General features: G+C 47.7%; 1 protein-coding gene across 8 annotated transcripts in view; it reads right to left on the bottom strand.

Annotated features, from left to right (window-relative positions):
* LOC112230268 (myosin-10) overlaps positions 1-22503 on the bottom strand; it is a 100069-nt gene that overhangs the window by 60583 nt on the left and 16983 nt on the right. For all 8 annotated transcript variants that reach the window (XR_006080588.1, XR_006080589.1, XM_042310615.1 and 5 more), the window contains exon 4: positions 399-426. Coding sequence is in view for 6 of the 8 variants with exons in the window: in XM_042310615.1 (XP_042166549.1) it covers positions 399-426 (28 nt within the window). In the remaining 2 variants the exon portion in view is untranslated. The remainder of the gene's footprint in view (positions 1-398; positions 427-22503) is intronic.

Raw genomic sequence — 22503 nt, 5'->3', positions numbered from 1 at the left:
AGTTCAATTCAATTGATTCCTCTTTCGACCTATAATCAGTGCTAAGTACATTCATGTCGGCTTCAATAAGCTACACTTCATTCGTAGTTGAATAGAGCTTCTGCAGGAATGCCATGCAGCAGGTCATTTCACATTTCATTTTCGGGACTACTAAGTGAGGAAGAGACACGCATAACTAAGATAATTGAATTGTGAATGTTATGCAATAAAGCTGGTGCTGTATGGCCTTTCTAAACCATCTGGTCCAAACTAGTGACGTGTGGTATGATACTATGCAGGCTGGATGCAAGGAATCAAACTGAGAAGACACTTTCCTGTAAATCCAGCAACCCATGCAACACAGAACACGGAAAGAGAGAAGAAAAGGGCTGAGCAGACATGGCTCAGAGGTTACTCACGTGCAGAGAATTGATTGGTCCTCTCGGTCTGGGAGGGAGAGAGAGAAAGAGGGGAGGGGGGGTAGTGGGAGAGAGAGAGAGGGAGAGAGAGGGGGGGGTAGTGAGAGAGAGAGAAATGGGGAGAGAGAGAGAGAAATAGGGAGAGAAATTATTCAGTGTCAGCACTTAGCATACACATCGGCAATGGCCCATTCCCCAAAATCCCTCTTTCAAACTGAAATGAGGTCTTGTCCCAAATGTATCACTGGCTGACAGATGTACACCAAAGTCATTTTACAGAACATAGCCAACTTTACTGAGCTTGTTGAGTTTGCCATTAAATGAGACACTCCTTTCAAACAGGTTGAAGGTCATTGTCTGCACCTGGAGTGAAATGTAATTTTACTAAACATTTCAAAAGCCTCAGGATCCAGACATTTCACAGGCACACAAAATGGAGGAGGAATCGAGGAGTCTTTCAAATGAAAGCTTTGTAGTGCCAAACCTCTGCATTACAGAGATAAGGGCCGATAGTGTACCTTGTCGCTATTAGGCTGGGGAATTGAGGGAAGCTGAGTGTAAACCTGCTGAAAGCTACACTCTTAGAAAAAGAGTTCCAAAATGGTTCTTCTGCTGTCCCCATAGGAGAACCCTTTTTGGTTCCAGGTAGAACTATTTTTAATTCCATGTAGAACCTTCTGTGGAAAGGGTTATGCATGGAACCCAAAAGGGTTCTACCTGGAACCAAAAGAGTTCTACATGGAACCAAAAGAGTTCTACATGGAACCAACAGGGGTTCATTTTAAGGTCTAAATAACACCTTTTTTTCTAAGACTGTATGTCGGCTATGTCCATCATGTGCATGTAGCCTATGTGAAAACAGTTTACATATGAAGTCATCAGACTCAGTCAGACCACGGTAGGCGTAATACTGCAACCAAAGGCCATCTTTCTCTGTATTTTCAGTCTTGTTATTTTAGAGCCCTGTATCACTGGACTGGTAGGCTGATGACAGAAACACAGCTCTCTCGGAAGAAGGCAAAGCATCAATAGGATTTACAGTCAGCAGGAAAGAGAGGAGAGAGAGAAGAGAAAGAGAGAGATACTCTGTTTTAACGGCTAGAGAATCAGGAATAAGAAGGAGGGACCCATTTGAAGTGACAGCGAGGTTGGGACAGTTCTCACCTAATTGGCTGAGGTGAACAGGGGCATCAATGGGTTAACAGACAAGTTGCGTTTCGATCAAACAGTGATCCAGTGATTTAATTTTCTTAACTCGAGTGGATTTGATTAATTGTAACCAGATTTGACATTGGGTTGCATAATTTCTTCAGATTACAGTAAATTACTGGAGAATCAGAACACCTCAACACACACTGGTGGTTGATGCTACTGTACATGACTTAACATCTGTCACGGTTGCCTTGTACTCCAGTTAATAGGCTGTGATGGAAATATTTGTGATTTTTTTTGTAACCACATTTTTATTTATTTTGTCATTTTTTCATTGGGGGGGTACAGGTACAATATACAAATTAATATAATTTAATATTCAGTTCATATCGTATTTACCTGTGGACTGCCACTCAAAAAAGAAAAAGAAAAACATTTAGAAAAAAGGTACATAAATACAAAGAATTGATCAATGACCATATTACAGAGTTACAAAGTTATAATACATTTAGTATGTAAAGAATGATTGCTTGTAGTCCAAGTAATTACCACCAGATCATGTTTCTAAGACTTCATTCCTCACACTCGTATAACACCACATAAAGTACTCTCTACAGAACACCACTGTCTGCCACCAGACCAAACTGTCTGCCACCAGACCAAACTGTCTGCCTCCAGACCAAACTGTCTGCCTCCAGACCAAACTGTCTGCCTCCAGACCAAACTGTCTGCCGCCAGACTAAACTGTCTGCTGCCAGACCAAACTGTCTGCCGCCAGACCAAACTGTCTGCCACCAGACCAAGTTGACGCAATGAGAGGCATCCGATCAGTCCCCGGAAGCAGTGGGCTCCAAATGAACCCAAGGTCGTGGCTGCCGGCCAGGCTGGCACCAGAGAGTGGCAGTAGAGGAGCGTAAGGGAGGTGGTGAGGTGTGAGGTCATGGGAACTAACTGTGGTTCGGCTGCCAGCATCAGTGCCTCCTCAGGCCTCTCAGCTGTGTCACATGCTTGGCAGAACTGGAGTACCACAGATAAGACAAAGGCCATCAGCTCCCTTCCCTTCTGCAGTGAGTCCCTTCCTCCGGGCTCCGGTGGCTCGCCACTGACGCCAGATAGACCTTTGTGGTCAGTTCTGGCTGTGAGTCTGACGAGGGCTGGGCTCTTGTCACCAAGGCAGAGCAAGAGGCTGATCCACAGTAAGAGGCAGAGCATGGGGCTGACCCATAGTAAGAGGCAGAGCATGGGGTTGACCCACAGTAAGAGGCAGAGCATGGGGCTGACTCACAGTAAGATGAGGCTGACCCACAGTAAGAGGCAGAGCATGGGGCTGACCCACAGTAAAAGGCAGAGCATGGGGCTGACCCACAGTAGAGAGGCAGAGCATGGGGCTGACCCATAGTAAGAGGCAGAGCATGGGGCTGACCCACAGTAAGAGGCAGTGAATGGGGCTGACCCACAGTAAAAGGCAGAGCATGGGGCTGACCCACAGTAAGAGGCAGAGCATGGGGCTGACCCACAGTAAGAGGCAGAGTATGGGGCTGACATGCAGTAAGAGGCAGAGCATGGGGCTGACCCACAGTAAGAGGCAGTGCATGGGGCTGACCCACAGTAAGAGGCAGAGCATGGGACTGACTCACAGTAAGAGGCAGTGAATGGGGCTGACTCACAGTAAGAGGCAGTGAATGGGGCTGACTCACAGTAAGAGGCAGGAGAAAGAGAGAGAAAGACAGAGATAGAGATGCTCTGGTTAACAGCTAGAGAATCAGGAAGAAGCAGGCGGGAGCCATCTGAAGTGACAGCGAGGTTGAAAGAGGAATCAATTGAATTGAAACTAGAACAGAGCCAGAGGCCTCTATAGCTATTTTAAAAGGAGCAACTCACAGTAAGAGGCAGAGCATGGGACTGACTTACAGTAAGAGGCAGGAGAAAGAGAGAGAGAGATGCTCTGGTTTAATGGCTAGAGAACCAGGAAGAAGAAGTAGGGACCCATTTGAAGTGACAGCGAGGTTGGGACAGTTTGCAGACAACAAGCCAATCACTGAGCTCCTTCTCAAGTAATTGGCTGAGGTGAACGGGGGCAGAGTCCCAAGGCATGGGGCTGACCCACAGTAAGAGGCAGAGCATGGGGCTGACCCAAAGTAAAGGCCCAGAAGCACAGTTTGGGACTGTACCCATCGTATCTACTAGCAGTGAGCTAGTTTATAGAGGGAAAGGTGGGAACATAACTGACCAGATTTCCCATATGAAGTTTCATAGCCTAAGTGCCATGTGCCGAGTTCTCAGACTGGAATATAATAGACCATGACCAATATAGCATAAGAGAGAGAGAGCTGCTCACACCGGCAATGACTCATCAGGAGCAGAACTCCATCATAGCCCTGAAGACAGCCTTCTGTCCAATCTGTATCTCTACCAAGGAGAAGCACTTCTATGTTAGATGAGCTTTACCTCTGAAGACATCAATAACCTGATCGTTTCTGGGAATACACGCCTTAATAGGTTTAAAGAGTTTCCATCCAATCTGGGAGAATCATGATGCGCAGTGGAAAGGTGGACGGAAAGGATCGTGATGCATTATTAGATTGACTCCTGTGAGATACCGTAGTCAATCATTCAAGACAGGGGTGCATCTTTTCCTTCATAGGGGCTGTGTATTTTCCTGTATTCACCAAAGGAGTAACACTTGTCTCTAGGCTAAACCTTATCAGCTTTTCATGAACGTCAATGACCCAAATGATTTCATTTCCAAATGTTTGATTTGAGGATTATTCCTATATGTAACGGTTTTCTAGTGGTGATGAAGGAGAGTCGGACCAAACTGCAGCGTGTCGATTGCGATCCATGTTTAATACAACAAAGAAACACGAACTTACAAAAAACAATAAACGAAACCGAAACAGCCTATCTGGTGCAAACTAACAGAGAGTACACATAGGACACTAAGGACAATCACCCACGACAAACTCAAAGAATATGGCTGCCTAAATATGGTTCCCAATCAGAGACAACGATAAGCACCTGCCTCTGATTGAGAACCACTCCAGACAGCAATAGACTTTGCTAGACAACCCACTAAGCTACAATCCCAATACCACCACCAAAACCCCAAGACAAACACACCACAATACAAAAACCCCATGCCACACCCTGGCCTGACCAAATACATAAAGATAAACACAAAATACTTTGACCAGGGCGTGACAGAACCCCCCCCCTAAGGTGCGGACTCCCGAACGCACCTCAAAACAATAGGGAGGGTCCGGGTGGGCGTCTGTCCATGGTGGCGGCTCCGGCGCGGGACGTGGACCCCACTCATTTAATGTCTTAGTCCCCTCTCCCTTCGTCCCTGGATAGTCCACCCTCGCCGCCGACCATGGCCTAGTAGTCCTCACCCAGAACCCCACTGGACTGAGGAGCAGATCGGGACTGAAGGACAGCTCCGGACTGAGGGGAAGCTCGGGACTGAGGGGAAGCTCGGGAGTGAGGGAAAGCTCGGGAGTGAGGGGAAGCTCGGGAGTGAGGGGAAGCTCGGGAGTGAGAGAAAGCTCGGGAGTGAGAGAAAGCTCGGGAGTGAGAGAAAGCTCGGGAGTGAGAGAAAGCTCGGGAGTGAGAGGAAGCTCGGGAGTGAGAGGAAGCTCGGGAGTGAGAGGAAGCTCGGGAGTGAGAGGAAGCTCGGGAGTGAGAGGAAGCTCAGGCAGGTAGATAGATCTACCAGCTCCTGGCTGGCTGGTGGTTCCGGCAGATCCTGGCTGACTGGCACTTCTGGCGGATCCTGGCTGACTGGTGGATCCTGGCAGACTGGCGGATCCTGGCAGACTGGCGGATCCTGGCAGACTGGCGGATCCTGGCAGACTGGCGGATCCTGGCAGACTGGCGGATCTAACTGATCCTGGCAGATCCTGGCCGACTGGCAGATCCTGGCCGACTGGCAGTTCTGGCGGATCCTGGCAGACTGGCGGATCCTGGCAGACTGGCGGATCCTGGCAGACTGGCGGATCCTGGCAGACTGGTGGATCCTGGCAGACTGGAGGATCCTGGCAGACTGGAGGATCCTGGCAGACTGGCACTTCTGGAGGATCCTGGCAGACTGGCGGATCCTGGCTGACTGGCGGATCCTGGCTGACTGGCGGATCCTGGCTGACTGGCGGATCCTGGCAGACTGGCGGATCCTGGCAGACTGGCGGATCCTGGCAGACTGGCGGATCCTGGCTGAATGGCGGATCTAACTGATCCTGGCAGACTGGCGGATCCTGGCTGACTGGCAGATCCTGGCCGACTGGCAGTTCTGGCGGATCCTGGCCGACTGGCAGTTCTGGCGGATCCTGGCCGACTGGCAGTTCTGGCAGATCCCGGCTGACTGGCGGATCTGGAAGAGTCTGATTGACTGGCAGATCTGGAAGAGTCTGGTTGACTGGCAGATCTGGAAGAGTCTGGTTGACTGGCAGATCTGGAAGAGTCTGGTTGACTGGCAGATCTGGAAGAGTCTGGTTGACTGGCAGATCTGGAAGAGTCTGGTTGACTGGCAGATCTGGAAGAGTCTGGTTGACTGGCAGATCTGGAAGAGTCTGGCTGACTGGCAGATCTGGAAGAGTCTGGCTGACTGGCAGATCTGGAAGAGTCTGGCTGACTGGCAGATCTGGAAGAGTCTGGCTGACTGGCAGATCTGGCGGCGCTGGGCAGACTGGCGACGCTGGGCAGACTGACGGCGCTGGGCAGACTGGCGGTGCTGGGCAGACTGGCGGTGCTGGGCAGACTGACGGCGCTGGGCAGACTGGTGACGCTGGGCAGACGGGGGGCACTGGCGGCGCTGGGCAGACTGGCGGCACTAGCTGCTCCATATAGGCTGACAGCTCTGTCGGCTTCTTACAGACTGACAGCTCTGGCGGCTCCGTGCTGACTGGCTGCTCCTGGCAGCCTGGCAGCTCCTTGCAGACAGACAGCTCCGTGCAGACTGACAGCTCCGTGCAGACTGACAGCTCCTTGCAGACTGACAGCTCCGTGCAGACTGACAGCTCCTTGCAGACTGACAGCTCCTTGCAGACTGACAGCTCCTTGCAGACTGACAGCTCCTTGCAGACTGGCTGCTCCATGCAGACTGGCTGCTCTATGCAGACTGGCTGCTCTATGCAGACTGACATCTCTGGCTGCTTCATGCAGACTGACAGCTCCATGTAGGCTGACAGCTCTGGCGGCTCCGTGCAGACTGGCAGCTCCTTACAGACTGGCAGCTCCGTGCAGACTGGCAGCTCCGTGCAGACTGGCAGCTCCGTGCAGACTGGCAGCTCCGTGCAGACTGACAGCTCCTTGCAGACTGACAGCTCCGTGCAGACTGGCTGCTCCATGCAGACTGACATCTCTGGCTGCTTCATGCAGACTGACAGCTCTGGCTGCTCCATGTAGGCTGACAGCTCTGGCGGCTCCGTGCAGACTGGCAGCTCCTTACAGACTGGCAGCTCCGTGCAGACTGGCAGCTCCGTGCAGACTGGCAGCTCCGTGCAGACTGACAGCTCCTTGCAGACTGGCTGCTCCTTGCAGACCGGCAGCTCCGTGCAGACCGGCAGCTCCGTGCAGACCGGCAGCTCCGTGCAGACTGACAGCTCCTTACAGACTGGCAGCTCCTTGTAGACTGGCTGCGCTGAACAGGCGGGAGACTCCGGCCGCGCAGGAGAGGAGAAAGGCTCTGGCTGCGCTGAACAGGCGGGAGACTCCAGCAGCGCTGTAGAGGAGAAAAGCTCCGGCAGCGCTGAACAGGTGGGACGCACTGTAGGCCTGATGCGTGGTGCTGGCACTGGTATGCCGTGCATGCTATGCCAAGCCCACACCTTTCTTTCTACTCTGTCCAATACATCCTCCACACTCTCAGACTCAGCACTCTGCTTCGCCGACAGCTCCAATTCCATCCATGGCTCTGCCCAGGGTCCTTGTCCGTCAAGGATCTCCTCCCAAGTCCATTTATCCAAAGAGTGCAGCCTCTCCCAATGCTGCTGCTGCCTCTGTTGCTTCTCCTGCTGCTGCCTTTGCTCCTGCTGCTGCCTTTGCTCCTGCTGCTGCCTTTGCTGCTGCTGCTGTTGCTCCTGCTGCACCTGTCGCTTCTCCTGCTGCTGCTGTTGCTGCTGCCTCTGTTTACCACGCCGCTTGGTCCTTGGTTGGTGGGTGATTCTGTAACGGTTTTCTAGTGGTGATGAAGGAGAGTCGGACCAAACTGCAGCGTGTCGATTGCGATCCATGTTTAATACAACAAAGAAACACGAACTTACAAAAACAATAAACGAAACCGAAACAGCCTATCTGGTGCAAACTAACAGAGAGTACACATAGGACACTAAGGACAATCACCCACGACAAACTCAAAGAATATGGCTGCCTAAATATGGTTCCCAATCAGAGACAACGATAAGCACCTGCCTCTGATTGAGAACCACTCCAGACAGCCATAGACTTTGCTAGACAACCCACTAAGCTACAATCCCAATACCACCACCAAAACCCCAAGACAAACACACCACAATACAAAAACCCCATGCCACACCCTGGCCTGACCAAATACATAAAGATAAACATCGCTCATCCATATATTTATATGTACTTATTTGTGTGTATAAGGTGGGGAATTGTTAGATTACTTGTTAGATATTACTTCACTGTCGGAACTAGAAGCACAAGCATTTCGCTACACTCGCATTAACATCTGCTAAACATGTGTATGTGACCAATAACATTTGATTTGAGCTAGTAACCAAAGTATTTAGCTGCACCTGCTATAACATCAACTGTACGGGACCAATAAACATTGATTTGATTAGATTTCCTAATAATCTCAGGAATTTCACCCCGAGCTACGAGACGGTGAGACGGGTGCACTACAAAGCATTCCGATGAATTCATGTGAAATGTGGAATTGTTGCTGTGATGTAACAATTGACGAATGTAACGTGTCGTGTTCAAATCTAGCTGGTCCTTCAGAATCTCTTAGGAACTGAGAGAGAGGTGCTACTGGTTTCCATCTTTGTCTGACGCTGTGAGTTTGGGTTGCTGCTGGGCATTCAAGTAGGTACTGTAAATCGCCTCTCCATTCATCCTCACTTAGCAGATGAAAAGGGTTGTGGAGAAAAGTCTTGATGTGTAATAAAAGCAGTAGTAGTGCTACAACCAATGTAGCAAAACAGGAATCTGTTAGCATGATGTTGCCATTTGTTGTGGGCAGCCGGTCATATTAAATGTTTGCTTTGCGTCGCAAATATTAATTATTTGACGTAAAAATAATCATGTTTTTGACCACTTCTGAGAAACTACATTGGAAACCGTTTGATATTAAACCAGACTCAGAAGCGGGACATGTTTCATTTGGGTTTTCCCCCTCTTGTTTCTGAGCTGAGGCCAACAGCCTTTCACCGTCTCCGCTACAGATTCTACAGATGGTGGCTGGCCACTGACATTTCCCATGACCTCTTCCTGAGTCACTGGAAGTGGAACTCTCTCTCTCTGTCTCTCGGATATTAAGGTCTTTCACACTCCTGGACACGGTAACGACACATGCCTGTGCAATAGACTAAGACCCTTTAAAAGGCATCAGAGGAAGGGATGATACCTGAATAGTTGCTCAATTTCCCTGAAGGTGAGGCTTTGTCTTGACCTGGCCTTCAGGAGGGAACGTTCGGATTCAATTTCTGTCCTGGATGAGCTCATTTGCGATTCCAGCCCAGCACAGCTAACATGATATACATCAATAAAATAATACTTGTGGTGGAAGGAGGGCAATCACTCACCCATGAGACGCTGCACGCACAAACTCTTACAAAATGCTAATGTCCTTCACTACAGTAGCCGTAACTATTCTAATTTGGCTCAGTAATGTCACAGAGAGAGGCAGTCCTGGCCCGGTCTTCTGATGGAGGGAGAGCTGGTTTGAAAGAGTGAACTGGAGAGAGGAGAGAGGCCAGAGCTAGATGGGTTGTTCTGTAGGAAGGGATGCCTGAGGAAAACAGGGTGAGGGGAGACTCAGGCACAGCTGGATGGCTCATCAGGGACAGTGCAGCTTCCTTGATTTGAGCAGGTTCTTCCTGGCTTTGATGACGTGCGGGGGGGGGGGCCTGGCTTGACACATTCTCACTGATGCACAAGGATTTACAGGCATTTCATGGTATGATGTCATCATCCGCTGCTCTACGCACGGCCGTACTGAGAAGCACGCACACACACCATTGTCTCATCCTTCCTGTGTCTCCCTTTACATTCAAAACCCCTATCGCTTTCAGACGCAAACACAGCCCAGACAGCAAGGCTGCTGTGGAAACATCTCTCCCTTTATCTGGCCAGCTGCAGACGCGGGAAGGATATAATCGATTCAAGAGGACGTTCTCGAATTCCATTCATTCATGCCAATGTATCGACCTCAACAACCTCTCCAAGATCGTAAAACTCTGTTGACTATTTGAGGGGTCGAAGCCATGTTGGGCACAGATGGGGAACCAAGCAGAGCTGTTATTTCTGTAACATTGTTTTATAGCCTAGTCATGAGAACCATTGTATGGGATTCACATGATTGGTAGTGTTCTTTCCAGCTTCACATGACTTGATTATTTTGGATGGCTTCAAGAGGCTTCTCCACGGAATAGGATAGGATTGGTTGTTAAAATATTTGAAGAGAGAATAAAAATGATTTAAAAACCTATTCAGTTGTACAGTGTTTAGCCAATTCTTTAGTAATGGACTGTCTCATGGGAGGGAAAAAGGCAGTACCAAAGTTTTGTTATTAATGCTCAAAATAATAGAATAATGACTTAATAATTTACAGCCTAATTAACAAGTTAACCACCAGGCTTGGATGGATGGCTCCACTTGAGCTCCTCCACAGACCATAGACAACAAAAACAAAACACACGTCACCATCTTTCAAACCTGTGACAAAGTGAAAAATTGGAGGACATCTTGAGGACAGTGACTCTGCGTGTGGCATTTGCGACGGAGAAGAGACAAGGGAGGATAGGACGAATGAGAGAAGAGCAGAGGGGGGCAGAGGGAGCTGATCTCAGCCCACAGACAGTGAGCTCATTGTGAGCCTGTGGCCCGCTGGGCCTGGGCCTGGGCCAGCCTCCGCCATTGAAGGCTAATGCCGGCATTAAAGAGAGGCAATGGAGTGGAAACTCTCGCCTCAGAAAGCCCAGCTCCAGAGGTCACTTTTGCTGTTAACAAAGTAGCTTTGAAGGAGGAAGACCTCAGAAACCACTTTGATATAAATAGAGGTACAACACATCCACTGGGCTGTGGTGGATAATGAAGACAAACTGGTGGTCTGTAGCTTTAATTGAGCATAGTCTAGTTTTCATAAGTTTAAGAAGAAAGAGAGAGGAAATGTCTCAAAATGAACTCTGAGCACTGATAACTTATAGCAGATGCACTCTGCAACAAATAAAGGCATCATCCAAGTGTTGTGTGGTGAGCAGTAAGTGGTATGTCAGTCAGCAGATACCAGAGTCCAAACCAGAGCAAAATGAAGATCATTGTTTGTTGGCCTGGCTCCTCCAGGGGAAGTTCCAACCGGCCACAAGACAGGGGGGATAGGGCCTATCTCACACTGTGGACTGTGGGCAGACTGCTTCCCCATTACCCCACCCCCCTCCCCTTCAGATCCCCCCTGCTGGATTAATGCAGTGACCAGACTCATTCCACACATTCCAGTTCACATCCCTGCCAGCCACGAGCCTCAAGCTCAATTGTAACGAAAACTGTGCTCATGCTGGAAATAGAATGCATATGAGTGAGTGTTAACAGCATCATAGCAAGCAAGTCTATTTTTCTTGCGTCTACGCGGAGCAATTCTGGTAAAACAAGCAGATAGAATGCAGATAGAATAAATTTGTAGAAAAGGATTAGGGGAGATCATTACAATTCCTCTATGCTAAGTAGGCTAAAGATGTAGTTTATAATGTATTGGGCAGTAAGCTAAGGTCGCAGCCTACCTGTGTTGATTTCATAGGCATATAGCTTAGGGAGGCTATGGTTGAAAAACTTGAGGACCGCTTACGTAGAAGAACAAGAAAGACTTGGTTGTTTATAAACAACTCGGGTTTAGCACAGGTACAGGTACGGTGGCTCCCGTAGGACATCTAAGGAACTCACAACAGTAACTCTCAGGGGCTTCGTAGGGAACATAGATAACTGTTTATTATGGATTTTCATTGGCATATGCTATACTGTGTATGTGAATTGACGCTCGCTACTCGCGCACGCAGATTTTCCAAATCAAATCAAATCAAATTTTATTTGTCACATACACATGGTTAGCAGATGTTAATGCGAGTGTAGCGAAATGCTTGTGCTTCTAGTTCCGACAATGCAGTAATAACCAACAAGTAATCTAACTAACAATTCAAAAACTACTGTCTTATACACAGTGTAAGGGGATAAAGAATATGTACATAAAGATATATGAATGAGTGATGGTACAGGGCAGCATAGGCAAGATACAGTAGATGGTATCGAGTACAGTATATACATATGAGATGAGTATGTAAACAAAGTGGCATAGTTAAAGTGGCTAGTGATACATGTATTACATAAGGATGCAGTAGATGATATAGAGTACAGTATATACGTATGCATATGAGATGAATAATGTAGGGTATGTAACATTATATTAGGTAGCATTGTTTAAAGTGGCTAGTGATATATTTTACATCATTTCCCATCTATTCCCATTATTAAAGTGGCTGGAGTTGAGTCAGTGTCAGTGTCAGTGTGTTGGCAGCAGCCACTCAATGTTAGTGGTGGCTGTTTAACAGTCTGATGGCCTTGAGATAGAAGCTGTTTTTCAGTCTCTCGGTCCCAGCTTTGATGCACCTGTACTGACCTCGCCTTCTGGATGATAGCGGGGTGAACAGGCAGTGGCTCGGGTGGTTGTTGTCCTTGATGATCTTTATGGCCTTCCTGTAACATCGGGTGGTGTAGGTGTCCTGGAGGGCAGGTAGTTTGCCCCCGGTGATGCGTTGTGCAGACCTCACTACCCTCTGAGAGCCTTACGGTTGTGGGCGGAGCAGTTGCCGTACCAGGCGGTGATGCAGCCCGCCAGGATGCTCTCGATTGTGCATCTGTAGAAGTTTGTGAGTGCTTTTGGTGACAAGCCGAATTTCTTCAGCCTCCTGAGGTTGAAGAGGCGCTGCTGCGCCTTCTTCACGATGCTGTCTGTGTGAGTGGACCAATTCAGTTTGTCTGTGATGTGTATGCCGAGGAACTTAAAACTTGCTACCCTCTCCACTACTGTTCCATCGATGTGGATAGGGGGGTGTTCCCTCTGCTGTTTCCTGAAGTCCACAATCATCTCCTTAGTTTTGTTGACGTTGAGCGTGAGGTTATTTTCCTGACACCACACTCCGAGGGCCCTCACCTCCTCCCTGTAGGCCGTCTCGTCATTGTTGGTAATCAAGCCTACCACTGTTGTGTCGTCCACAAACTTGATGATTGAGTTGGAGGCGTGCGTGGCCACGCAGTCGTGGATGAACAGGGAGTACAGGAGAGGGCTCAGAACGCACCCTTGTGGGGCCCCAGTGTTAAGGATCAGTGGGGTGGAGATGTTGTTGCCTACCCTCACCACCTGGGGGCGGCCCGTCAGGAAGTCCCGTACCCAGTTGCACAGGGCGGGATCGAGACCCAGGGTCTCGAGCTTGATGACGAGCTTGGAGGGTACTATGGTGTTGAATGCCGAGCTGTAGTCGATGAACAGCATTCTCACATAGGTATTCCTCTTGTCCAGATGGGTTAGGGCAGTGTGCAGTGTGGTTGAGATTGCATCGTCTGTGGACCTATTTGGGCAGTAAGCAAATTGGAGTGGGTCTAGGGTGTCAGGTAGGGTGGAGGTGATATGGTCCTTGACTAGACTCTCAAAGCACTTCATGATGACGGAAGTGAGTGCTACGGGCGGTAGTCGTTTAGCTCAGTTACCTTAGCTTTCTTGGGAACAGGAACAATGGTGGCCCTCTTGAAGCATGTGGGAACAGCAGACTGGTATAGGGATTGATTGAATATGTCCGTAAACACACCGGCCAGCTGGTCTGCGCATGCTCTGAGGGCGCGGCTGGGGATGCCGTCTGGGCCTGCAGCCTTGCGAGGGTTAACGCGTTTAAATGTCTTACTCACCTCGGCTGCAGTGAAGGAGAGTCCGCATGTTTTCGTTGCAGGCCGTGTCAGTGGCACTTTGTTGTCCTCAATGCGGGCAAAAAAGTTATTTAGTCTGCCTGGGAGCAAGACATCCTGGTCCGTGACTGGGCTGGTTTTCTTCTTGTAGTCCGTGATTGACTGTAGACCCTGCCACATACCTCTTGTGTCTGAGCCGTTGAATTGAGATTCTACTTTGTCTCTGTACTGACGCTTAGCTTGTTTGATAGCCTTGCGGAGGGAATAGCTGCACTGTTTGTATTCGGTCATGTTACCAGTCACCTTGCCCTGATTAAAAGCAGTGGTTCGCGCTTTCAGTTTCACGCGAATGCTGCCATCAATCCACGGTTTCTGGTTAGGGAATGTTTTAATCGTTGCTATGGGAACGACATCTTCAACACACGTTCTAATGAACTCGCACACCGAATCAGCGTATTCGTCAATGTTGTTATCTTTTCACGCCGTTAACAGGCATCTGTGATTTCGGCTTCACTCTAGACTCTAAGGCAGAAGGCAAGCCTCTCGTTAACATCTACTATATGGATGGACAACACCTGTACTCACCAAATATGGACAAATACCTGGCTATGTACGAAGAACACCTGTACTGACCATGTATGGACTGCTCTATCCATTTGGCTGACTGAGGAACACTGGGTGTTTACAGCCTTTCCACAATAAAATGAGATGTGGGTTTTGTTGCCCTGGCCTGTACAGTCAGAAGGACCAGGTCCAACATCCTAAAACTTTGTTGACAGTTTGACTGTAATTCAGCAAGCAGGGGAGCAAGGAATTGCTGGAATTGGCCAATTTTGCAGTCTACAATGTGTGGAGAGGTATGGAAAAGCTATCCCATTAAAGCATTAGAGTGGTCAGTTTGTTAGTATAACACCTCAGGAGCAGTTATTAGCCTGTACATCGGGCAGGACTCCAGCAGTGCTTAAGGGTCTCGTCAGATTATACTGTATTTACACTGAATGTACAAAATATTACACTTTCCATGACATATACTGACCAGGTGAATCCAGGTGAAAGCTATAATCCCTTATTGATGTCACCTGTTAAATCCACTTTAATCAGTGTAGATGAAGGGGAGGAGACAGGTTAAAGAAGGATTTTTAAGCCTTGAGACATAGATTGTGAATGTGAGCCATTCAGAGGGTGAATGGGCAAGACAAAAGATTTACGTGTCTTTGAACTGGGTATGGTCGTAGGTGCCAGGTGCTCCGGTTTGAGTGTGTCAAGAACTGCAACTTTTTCCTGTGTGTATCAAGAATGGTCCACCACCCAAAGGATATCCAGCCAACTTGACACAACTGTGGGAAGCATTGGAGTCAATATGGGCCAGCATCCTTGTGGAACGCTATCGACACCTTGTAGAGCCCATGCCCCAACGAATTGAGGCTGTTCTGATGGCAAAAGGGGGTGCAACTCAATATTAGGAAGATGTTTCTAATGTTTTGTACACTGTGTATGTTCTCTCTGATATAGCCTGCATGCACCAATCCTCTCCCCCTTCCTGTTACCATCTCATTATAAAACAGTTAATTCCGGCAAGGCATTATGATTGGTCGAGAGGCGTTCACAAGCTGCAAAGTTGTCCTTGACAGCAAACAGCTGGCAGGCGGTCAATAGGGGGTTTTGGACTGTTCCTCTGTGCCTGGTCCCTGTTAGCCGTCATCTGTGCTTAAAGCAGTCAAGATAACACTCACAAAAACAAACACTGTGGAGTGCCTGCTTGTGAATGGGGTCTAAGAGGCAAAGCCCCTGGCCCCTGAAACGGCCATTAAACCGCAGTGGCAGGGCTTCTACTATGGGACCATTAAACTGCAGTGGCAGGGCTTCTGCTATGGGGCCATTAAACTGCAGTGGCAGGGCTTCTGCTATGGGGCCATTAAACTGCAGTGGCAGGGCTTCTGCTATGGGGCCATTAAACTGCAGTGGCAGGGCTTCTGATATGGGGCCATTAAACAGCAGTGGCAGGGCTTAGGATATGGGGCCATTACACTGCAGCGGCAGGGCTTCTGCTATGGGGCCACTAAACAGCAGTGGCAGGGCTTAGGATATGGGGCCATTACACTGCAGCGGCAGGGCTTCTGCTATGGGGCCATTAAACAGCAGTGGCAGGGCTTAGGATATGGGGCCATTACACTGCAGCGGCAGGGCTTCTGCTATGGGGCCATTAAACAGCAGTGGCAGGGCTTCTGCTATGTGGCCATTAAACTGCAGTGGCAGGGCTTCTGATATAGGGCCATTAAACTGCAGTGGCAGGGCTTCTGATATGGGGCCATTAAACAGCAGTGGCAGGGCTTAGGATATGGGGCCATTACACTGCAGCGGCAGGGCTTCTGCTATGGGGCCACTAAACAGCAGTGGCAGGGCTTAGGATATGGGGCCATTACACTGCAGCGGCAGGGCTTCTGCTATGGGGCCATTAAACAGCAGTGGCAGGGCTTAGGATATGGGGCCATTACACTGCAGCGGCAGGGCTTCTGCTATGGGGCCATTAAACAGCAGTGGCAGGGCTTCTGCTATGGGGCCATTAAACAGCAGTGGCAGGGCTTTTGATATAGGGCCATTAAACAGCAGTGGCAGGGCTTCTGCTATGGGGCCATTAAACAGCAGTGGCAGGGCTTCTGCTATGGGGTCATTAAACAGCAGTGGCAGGGCTTCTGATATAGGGCCATTAAACAGCAGTGGCAGGGCTTCTGCTATGGGGCCATTAAACAGCAGTGGCAGGGCTTCTGCTATGGGGCCATTACACTGCAGTGGCAGGGCTTCTGATACGGGCAGAACCAGGAGTTGGTCCTCAGCCACCAACATCAACTTACAGATGGGAAATAAAAGAAATAGACAGACCCAGCAAAACTAGTTTCCATTTCCAACGTGGATCTTTCCTGAGAAATGGGTCCTTAGAAGAGAAATGTGATAGGCTAGGCTAGCTAGGCGGATTCATCATTTTGAGAAGTTAGACAGCCCCGGACATCATTTATTCAGTGTGTGTTGTTTACGTGACCCAGACCAAGGCACCTGGTACAGTACACTTTCAGGAAATCTGTGTTTAATATTTACCTCAGGAGTGAGATAAATTACAGGAGACAGGTTGTGTACTACTGGAATACAGCTGCCACAGCAAGGACAGAAGGAGTGACGGGGAGTGACAGAAAGTAAGGGAAGGGAATCACAATTAAGCCAGAACCTGAGGCCTTGTCCTACTTCAATATTTAGAATACTTAGATCATGGAGTATAATGCAAGGTAACACACACCTGCCATTCTGGTAAAGTATTAGGGACGTTCAATATCTTTTCCCCTATCGTGAGACTGACCTGAGGGAAAAACCCAGCAGTTGAAAGTCTGATGACAAAAAAGTAGCCCACTATTAAGAGCTTACCAAGGCCCTGAGGACTTTCAACAGGGCTTATTTACTATATGCTAGCTCTGCCAAAAGCCAATCCATGCTGGGTGACAACACAGAGAGGAATTCTCACTGTGAGTACGGCACATAGTGTATTTTTTTCAGATGAGTGGTCAGCCAATGTGGCTCCGTCCTGGCTGAGAAACAGAACCAGCTGTCCCGAGACGGGCGACCAACCGCACCGCGCAGGAATTTGGCGGGTAGTGGTTTGAAGTAATTTTTCATTAGTCACACAAACTGAGGGACTGATTGTGATCTCATCTACAGCTTCAGAGGCCAGGTCCAAACCAAGGCCAAAACAAAGGGGAGAACATGGACCTGGGGCTCCTGATCTGAAGCCATTGTATTCCTGAGCCAAGATGTTCTAATAAATTCAATTCAAGACGAAACATGAAAGGTGTTTCAAAGGGAGAAGCACATGTAGCATACTGAACACTTTGGACACCATGGAACGTTGAGAGGGCTCTTGTGAACGTCACTTAGACAGAGATTACAACTCCCATCCCTTGTATCGTTCAATCCAGGCCTGACCGAGGCTGAATTCCACGGGTGAGATCAAACGCATTCCTCAATGTTCTAACGTCATTCCTCTCTCGCTGTCCTCGAACTGTCACCACAGAACCAAAATACAAAAACACAACAGAAAAGGGATGACTTGGCTATAGCTGCAGTCAGTCTCACCCTGCCCCGGACAGAAAAGGAAACGGGTAATCAGCAGGTATTGCCCTCTCAGTGTCCTGTGTGGCTTTGTTCCTCCCAGGCCCAGGGTCATTAGGAGTCCTCTTAGCCTCTTCCCGCCTCTGCAGACAATGATTTATTCTTTATTCACCCAGAGGATATACAGCAGCCCAATGGCCACCCCTGCATTCCTTGCCATTGAACTGTAATGGCCAGCAGAGAGGTTTGGTCACTGCAAAAAGTAAGGGTAATGGATATTCTCTAGCTTCTTCAATGTGGTACAAAGTAGCGTTGGTATAATGATGGTGGAGCGTTGGCATAGTGATGGTGGAGCGTTGGCATAGTGATGGTGGAGCATTTGGCTCCACCGGCTTAATGCCAGCTGTTTTAAAAACCCTAGAGGGGAAGAGCCATAGAAATGGATCATTGTCAGCATAATCCAGAACTTTATAGGTTTATGACATCAACCACGCTCATATTATATCTCTAGGGAAAATGGCTGTGTGCTGCAGTATTGCTGGGCCTGCCGTGGATCTCAGGGGAGGCTAAAGAAACAGCTAGACCTCTGCTCTGTCTGGAGGGCACAGTCGTTTAGGTGCTCAGACTGCAGAGTGTCTCCAGGGACATCATTCCCATGTTTGGCAGCTGGAAACATCAGAGGAGTGCTGAATCTGCTGATATTCAGGGTAAAAATTCCCTGCAGGTTGAATGAGTTTAGGGCCACAAAGACTTGGAAATTGGGGGGGAAATGGGACAAATGTTATCTCAAGTCCATAACATATGAGAAAAGCAACAGAGCAGGCTAACTCAATCAAAGATGTTCCAACTATTAGGCTAAAAAAATCCCATGGTACCATGGTATAATCCCATGGTACACTATCTAGAACCTAAAAGGGTTCCTTAGCTGTCCCCATAAGAGAACCCATTGAAGAACCCTTGTTGGTTCCAGGTAGAACAGCTTTGGGTTCCATGAAGAACCGTTTCCACAGACGATTCTACATGGAACCATAAATGGTTCTACCTGGAACCAAAAAGGTTTCTCCTAGGGGACAGCTGTAGAATCCTTTTGGAACCCTTTTTTTCTAAGAGCGTAGAGGAAATGAGGGATGAGGGATTGAATTTGATTAAACACATTAATCAGTACCGTAATTCATCAAGTACTTTCAGCATCCATAACTGCATTTGGTCAATGTTCTTCTGAACCAGGTAAAAGCAAGAGAACACTCACCAAAACAACAGATTGTCATTTTCTTGTGTTACTTTTTGACTATTTGTTTTTACTTTAGTTTATTTAGTAAATATTTTCTTAACTCTATTTCTTGAACTACAGTGTTGGTTGAGGGCTTGTAAAGTAAGCATTTCACGGTAAGGTCTACTACACCTGTTGTATTCGGCGCATGTGACAAATAACATTTGATTTGATTCAGAAAATTTGATCAAGCCTGTGTTTTCTTGGCTCTACTTGGAATTCCTTAAAAAATGTAGCAGGTCTCTTTTTCACTAGACTAACAACAATCTCTGTGTGTACTCAGTGTGTTCTAGTACTCAAAGGATGGATGAGGCAGGCTAGGCACAAAGCCTTGGATTATTTTCAAAAGAACTTTGGCCATAAAAACCATTACAGGTCTTATTGGTACAAAGTGGGTCATGGGATGCAGCGGTTCCCAGAGTGTACACACTAGGCCTACATTGTAATAACACACCCACAATCGCTTTGAGTCTAGACTGTACATTGTACATGAGGTCTCCATCCACGGAAATTTTCCTCCACACCATTTACTTAACATTTCGTTATCTTTGAGACTATTATCAAAGACATGAGTTAATTTAGTGACGGAGAGGGTTCCCATGAGACAAAAAAAGGCTTATTGCTCAAAGCTTATGAGGCCAATATAGATCTGCCTTGAGTGGACCTAATGGCTTATCCAAACACAAGGGAGAGTCCTTACAGAGGCCATTCTCTTCAATCTCACAAAACCTTGCTGTTGGACAACTATGTTGGTTAGGGACAGTGTTGCCGTTGATGCGAGTACAGTCCACTCTTGAAATCCCCGTGCTGACATGGGTGTTTCTTCTCTCAACCAACACGTGGTTTCATTCAAGAGAACATCAGCGCTTCGCATTTCTTAACGACACGTTCCAGAAATGTACAAATTAGCCCCTTGTAACTGACTGGACGCCATCAGTCCAGAGCAACGAGGGAGATTATGGAAAGAATCTGGAGAAGTAATTCATGGCAGATGTGTGGGTCTAGTTGTGGTGGGGGAGGCCTAGTTACACAACCAGGACTTTGTAACTTTACACCTCATTTAACCCTCCATCTGGCCATTGGCTGGCATCTCAGAAATGCTGGGATAATGACTAGCCTCTGGAAAGGTTTAGACATCTTTTAGCCAATAACTTGATTTGACTGGATGAAGATGTGAGGCCTACAAACTGTGAAGATAACAAACTGCCCAGGGACGACAGATGAAATTTATCCGTCTGGCTAAATCTGGCACAGTTGCAGAAATGTTGACCAATGTGCATTGTTCATGTTAATGAATACTTAACCTAATACATGACATGAAGCAAATGCCTGTTCCTCGTGGCTAAATTTGAACTTCAATGTCCAAAGGAACATGTGATACTATCATCAGTATCACAACATTTAGGGATGAAATCATGGCACTGAGATAATGCCATGATGATATCCATAACACTATGCAGTGAACCAGCGACATTTTCATACAATCAGTACAGGGTACCAGCGCATAATCACTGAACTGAATCAGGTTATAGACCTGCTCAGGGCCAGAGTAGCAGCTGGCATCTGCTAATCTCCAACCTACAAACCGTTGGTTGGCTGGTTAGCCATGATGACTATACTGGCGATGACTACCACTGTGACAAACCTGCATAAAAGTGCATGGGAACTTCAGGTCCTGAGAGGTATCCTTTCATTTCTAAATTGGTTATTGGCAGAAACCGATGCCTCATTTAAATGGGTGAAATGAACCGAAAACAAAGAAGTAATTTGGATTTGAAATGGCACTTACTCCGAGTCCAAGTCTCCAGTCCCTGCACCCCACCCCTGCATCCATGCAGATGCTCAGGGTGTGAGAAAGCTGGTAGGTGTGAAGGGAGTAATGAGAATAACTCACTGGGATTGGGGAAGCACTATGTATTTGCATGCACATGCAATATCCGACAGTGGAATTACCACTCCATTACCAGTACATCCAACCAGTGTCTTTGGAGAGATTCTTCACAGAGGACACTACTTGAGGTGTCAATGCACACATTCTCCACACTGAGAGAGAACTTCCTCCTTGTCTAAACTGACACCAGGCAGGGCCTGGATGACGGGACTGCCCAACTCGTCACAACCGACCCCCACTGGACGGACAAGCCCTCGCCACAGAGACAAAAGGTCCCATTGTGCTGCCAAATGCAGGTCACCCTCTCTGTTCTCACTGGTCTGGTCCCAGTCACCACTCCCAGCCTGGCGTGCCTCCCAGCTATATCAGGCAGAGGGAAAGAGAGACATCTCTCAGACATCTCTCTATGATGTCTGTTGTTGTGACAGTCATGGGATGGTGCTCCATAATGTGCATCCACACCAATAGCACAGCCCTATGGACATCTAGAGTTTGTCCCGTGATTGTATCGCTGGGGAGCTGCCCCTCGCCCCAAGATCCAGAAAAATAATTAAGAGGTCAAGAGGAGCTGTGCAAACTAGAGGTCGACCGATTATGATTTTTCAACGCCGATAGCGATACGGATTATTGGAGGACCAAAAAAGCCGATACCGATAAATCGGCCGATTTAAAAATATATATATATATTTGTAATAATGACAATTACAACAATACTGAATGAACACTTATTTTAACTTAATATAAAACATCAATAAAATCAATTTAGCCTCAAATAAATAATGAAACATGTTCAATTTGGTTTAAATAATGCAAAAACAAAGTGTTGGAGAAGAAAGTAATATGTGCCATGTAAAATATGTGCCATGTAAAAAAGCTAACGTTTAAGTTCCTTGCTCAGAACATGAGAACATATGAAAGTTGGTGGTTCCTTTTAACATGAGACTTCAATATTCCAAGGTAAGAGGTTTTAGGTTGTAGTTAATATAGTATTTATAGGACTATTTCTCTCTATACCATTTGTATTTCATATACCTTTGACTATTGGATTTTCTTATAGGTACTATAGTATTGCCAGTGTAACAGTATAGCTTCCGTCCCTCTCCTCGCCCCTACCTGGGCTCGAACCAGGAACACATCGACAACAGCCAGAATCGAAGCATCGTTACCCATCGCTCCACAAAAGCCGCGGCCCTTGCAGCGCAAGGGGAATAACTACTCCAAATCTAAAAGCGAGTGACGTTTGAAACAGTATTAGCGCACACCCAGCTAACTAGCTAGCCATTTCACAATGGTTAAACCAGCCATTAGGTCGATAGGCTTGAAGTCATAAACAGCGCTGTGCTTGCGAAGAGCTGCTGGCAAAACGACAAAAGTGCTGTTTGAATGATTACGGGCCTGCTGCTGCTCAGTCAGACTGCTCTATCAAATCAGACTTAATTATAACATAATAACACACAGAAATACGAGCCTTTGGTCATTAATATGATCGAATCCGGAAACTATCATTTCGTAAACAAAACGTTTATTATTTCAGTGAAATACGGAACCGTTCGGTATTTTATCTAATG

This window comes from Oncorhynchus tshawytscha, linkage group LG32 (genome assembly GCF_018296145.1).
Source record: "Oncorhynchus tshawytscha isolate Ot180627B linkage group LG32, Otsh_v2.0, whole genome shotgun sequence".
NCBI classification, from domain to species: Eukaryota; Metazoa; Chordata; class Actinopteri; order Salmoniformes; family Salmonidae; genus Oncorhynchus; species Oncorhynchus tshawytscha.
The sequence above is the reverse complement of the archived record's forward strand: the minus strand, read 5'-3'. Positions and strand labels throughout refer to the sequence as shown.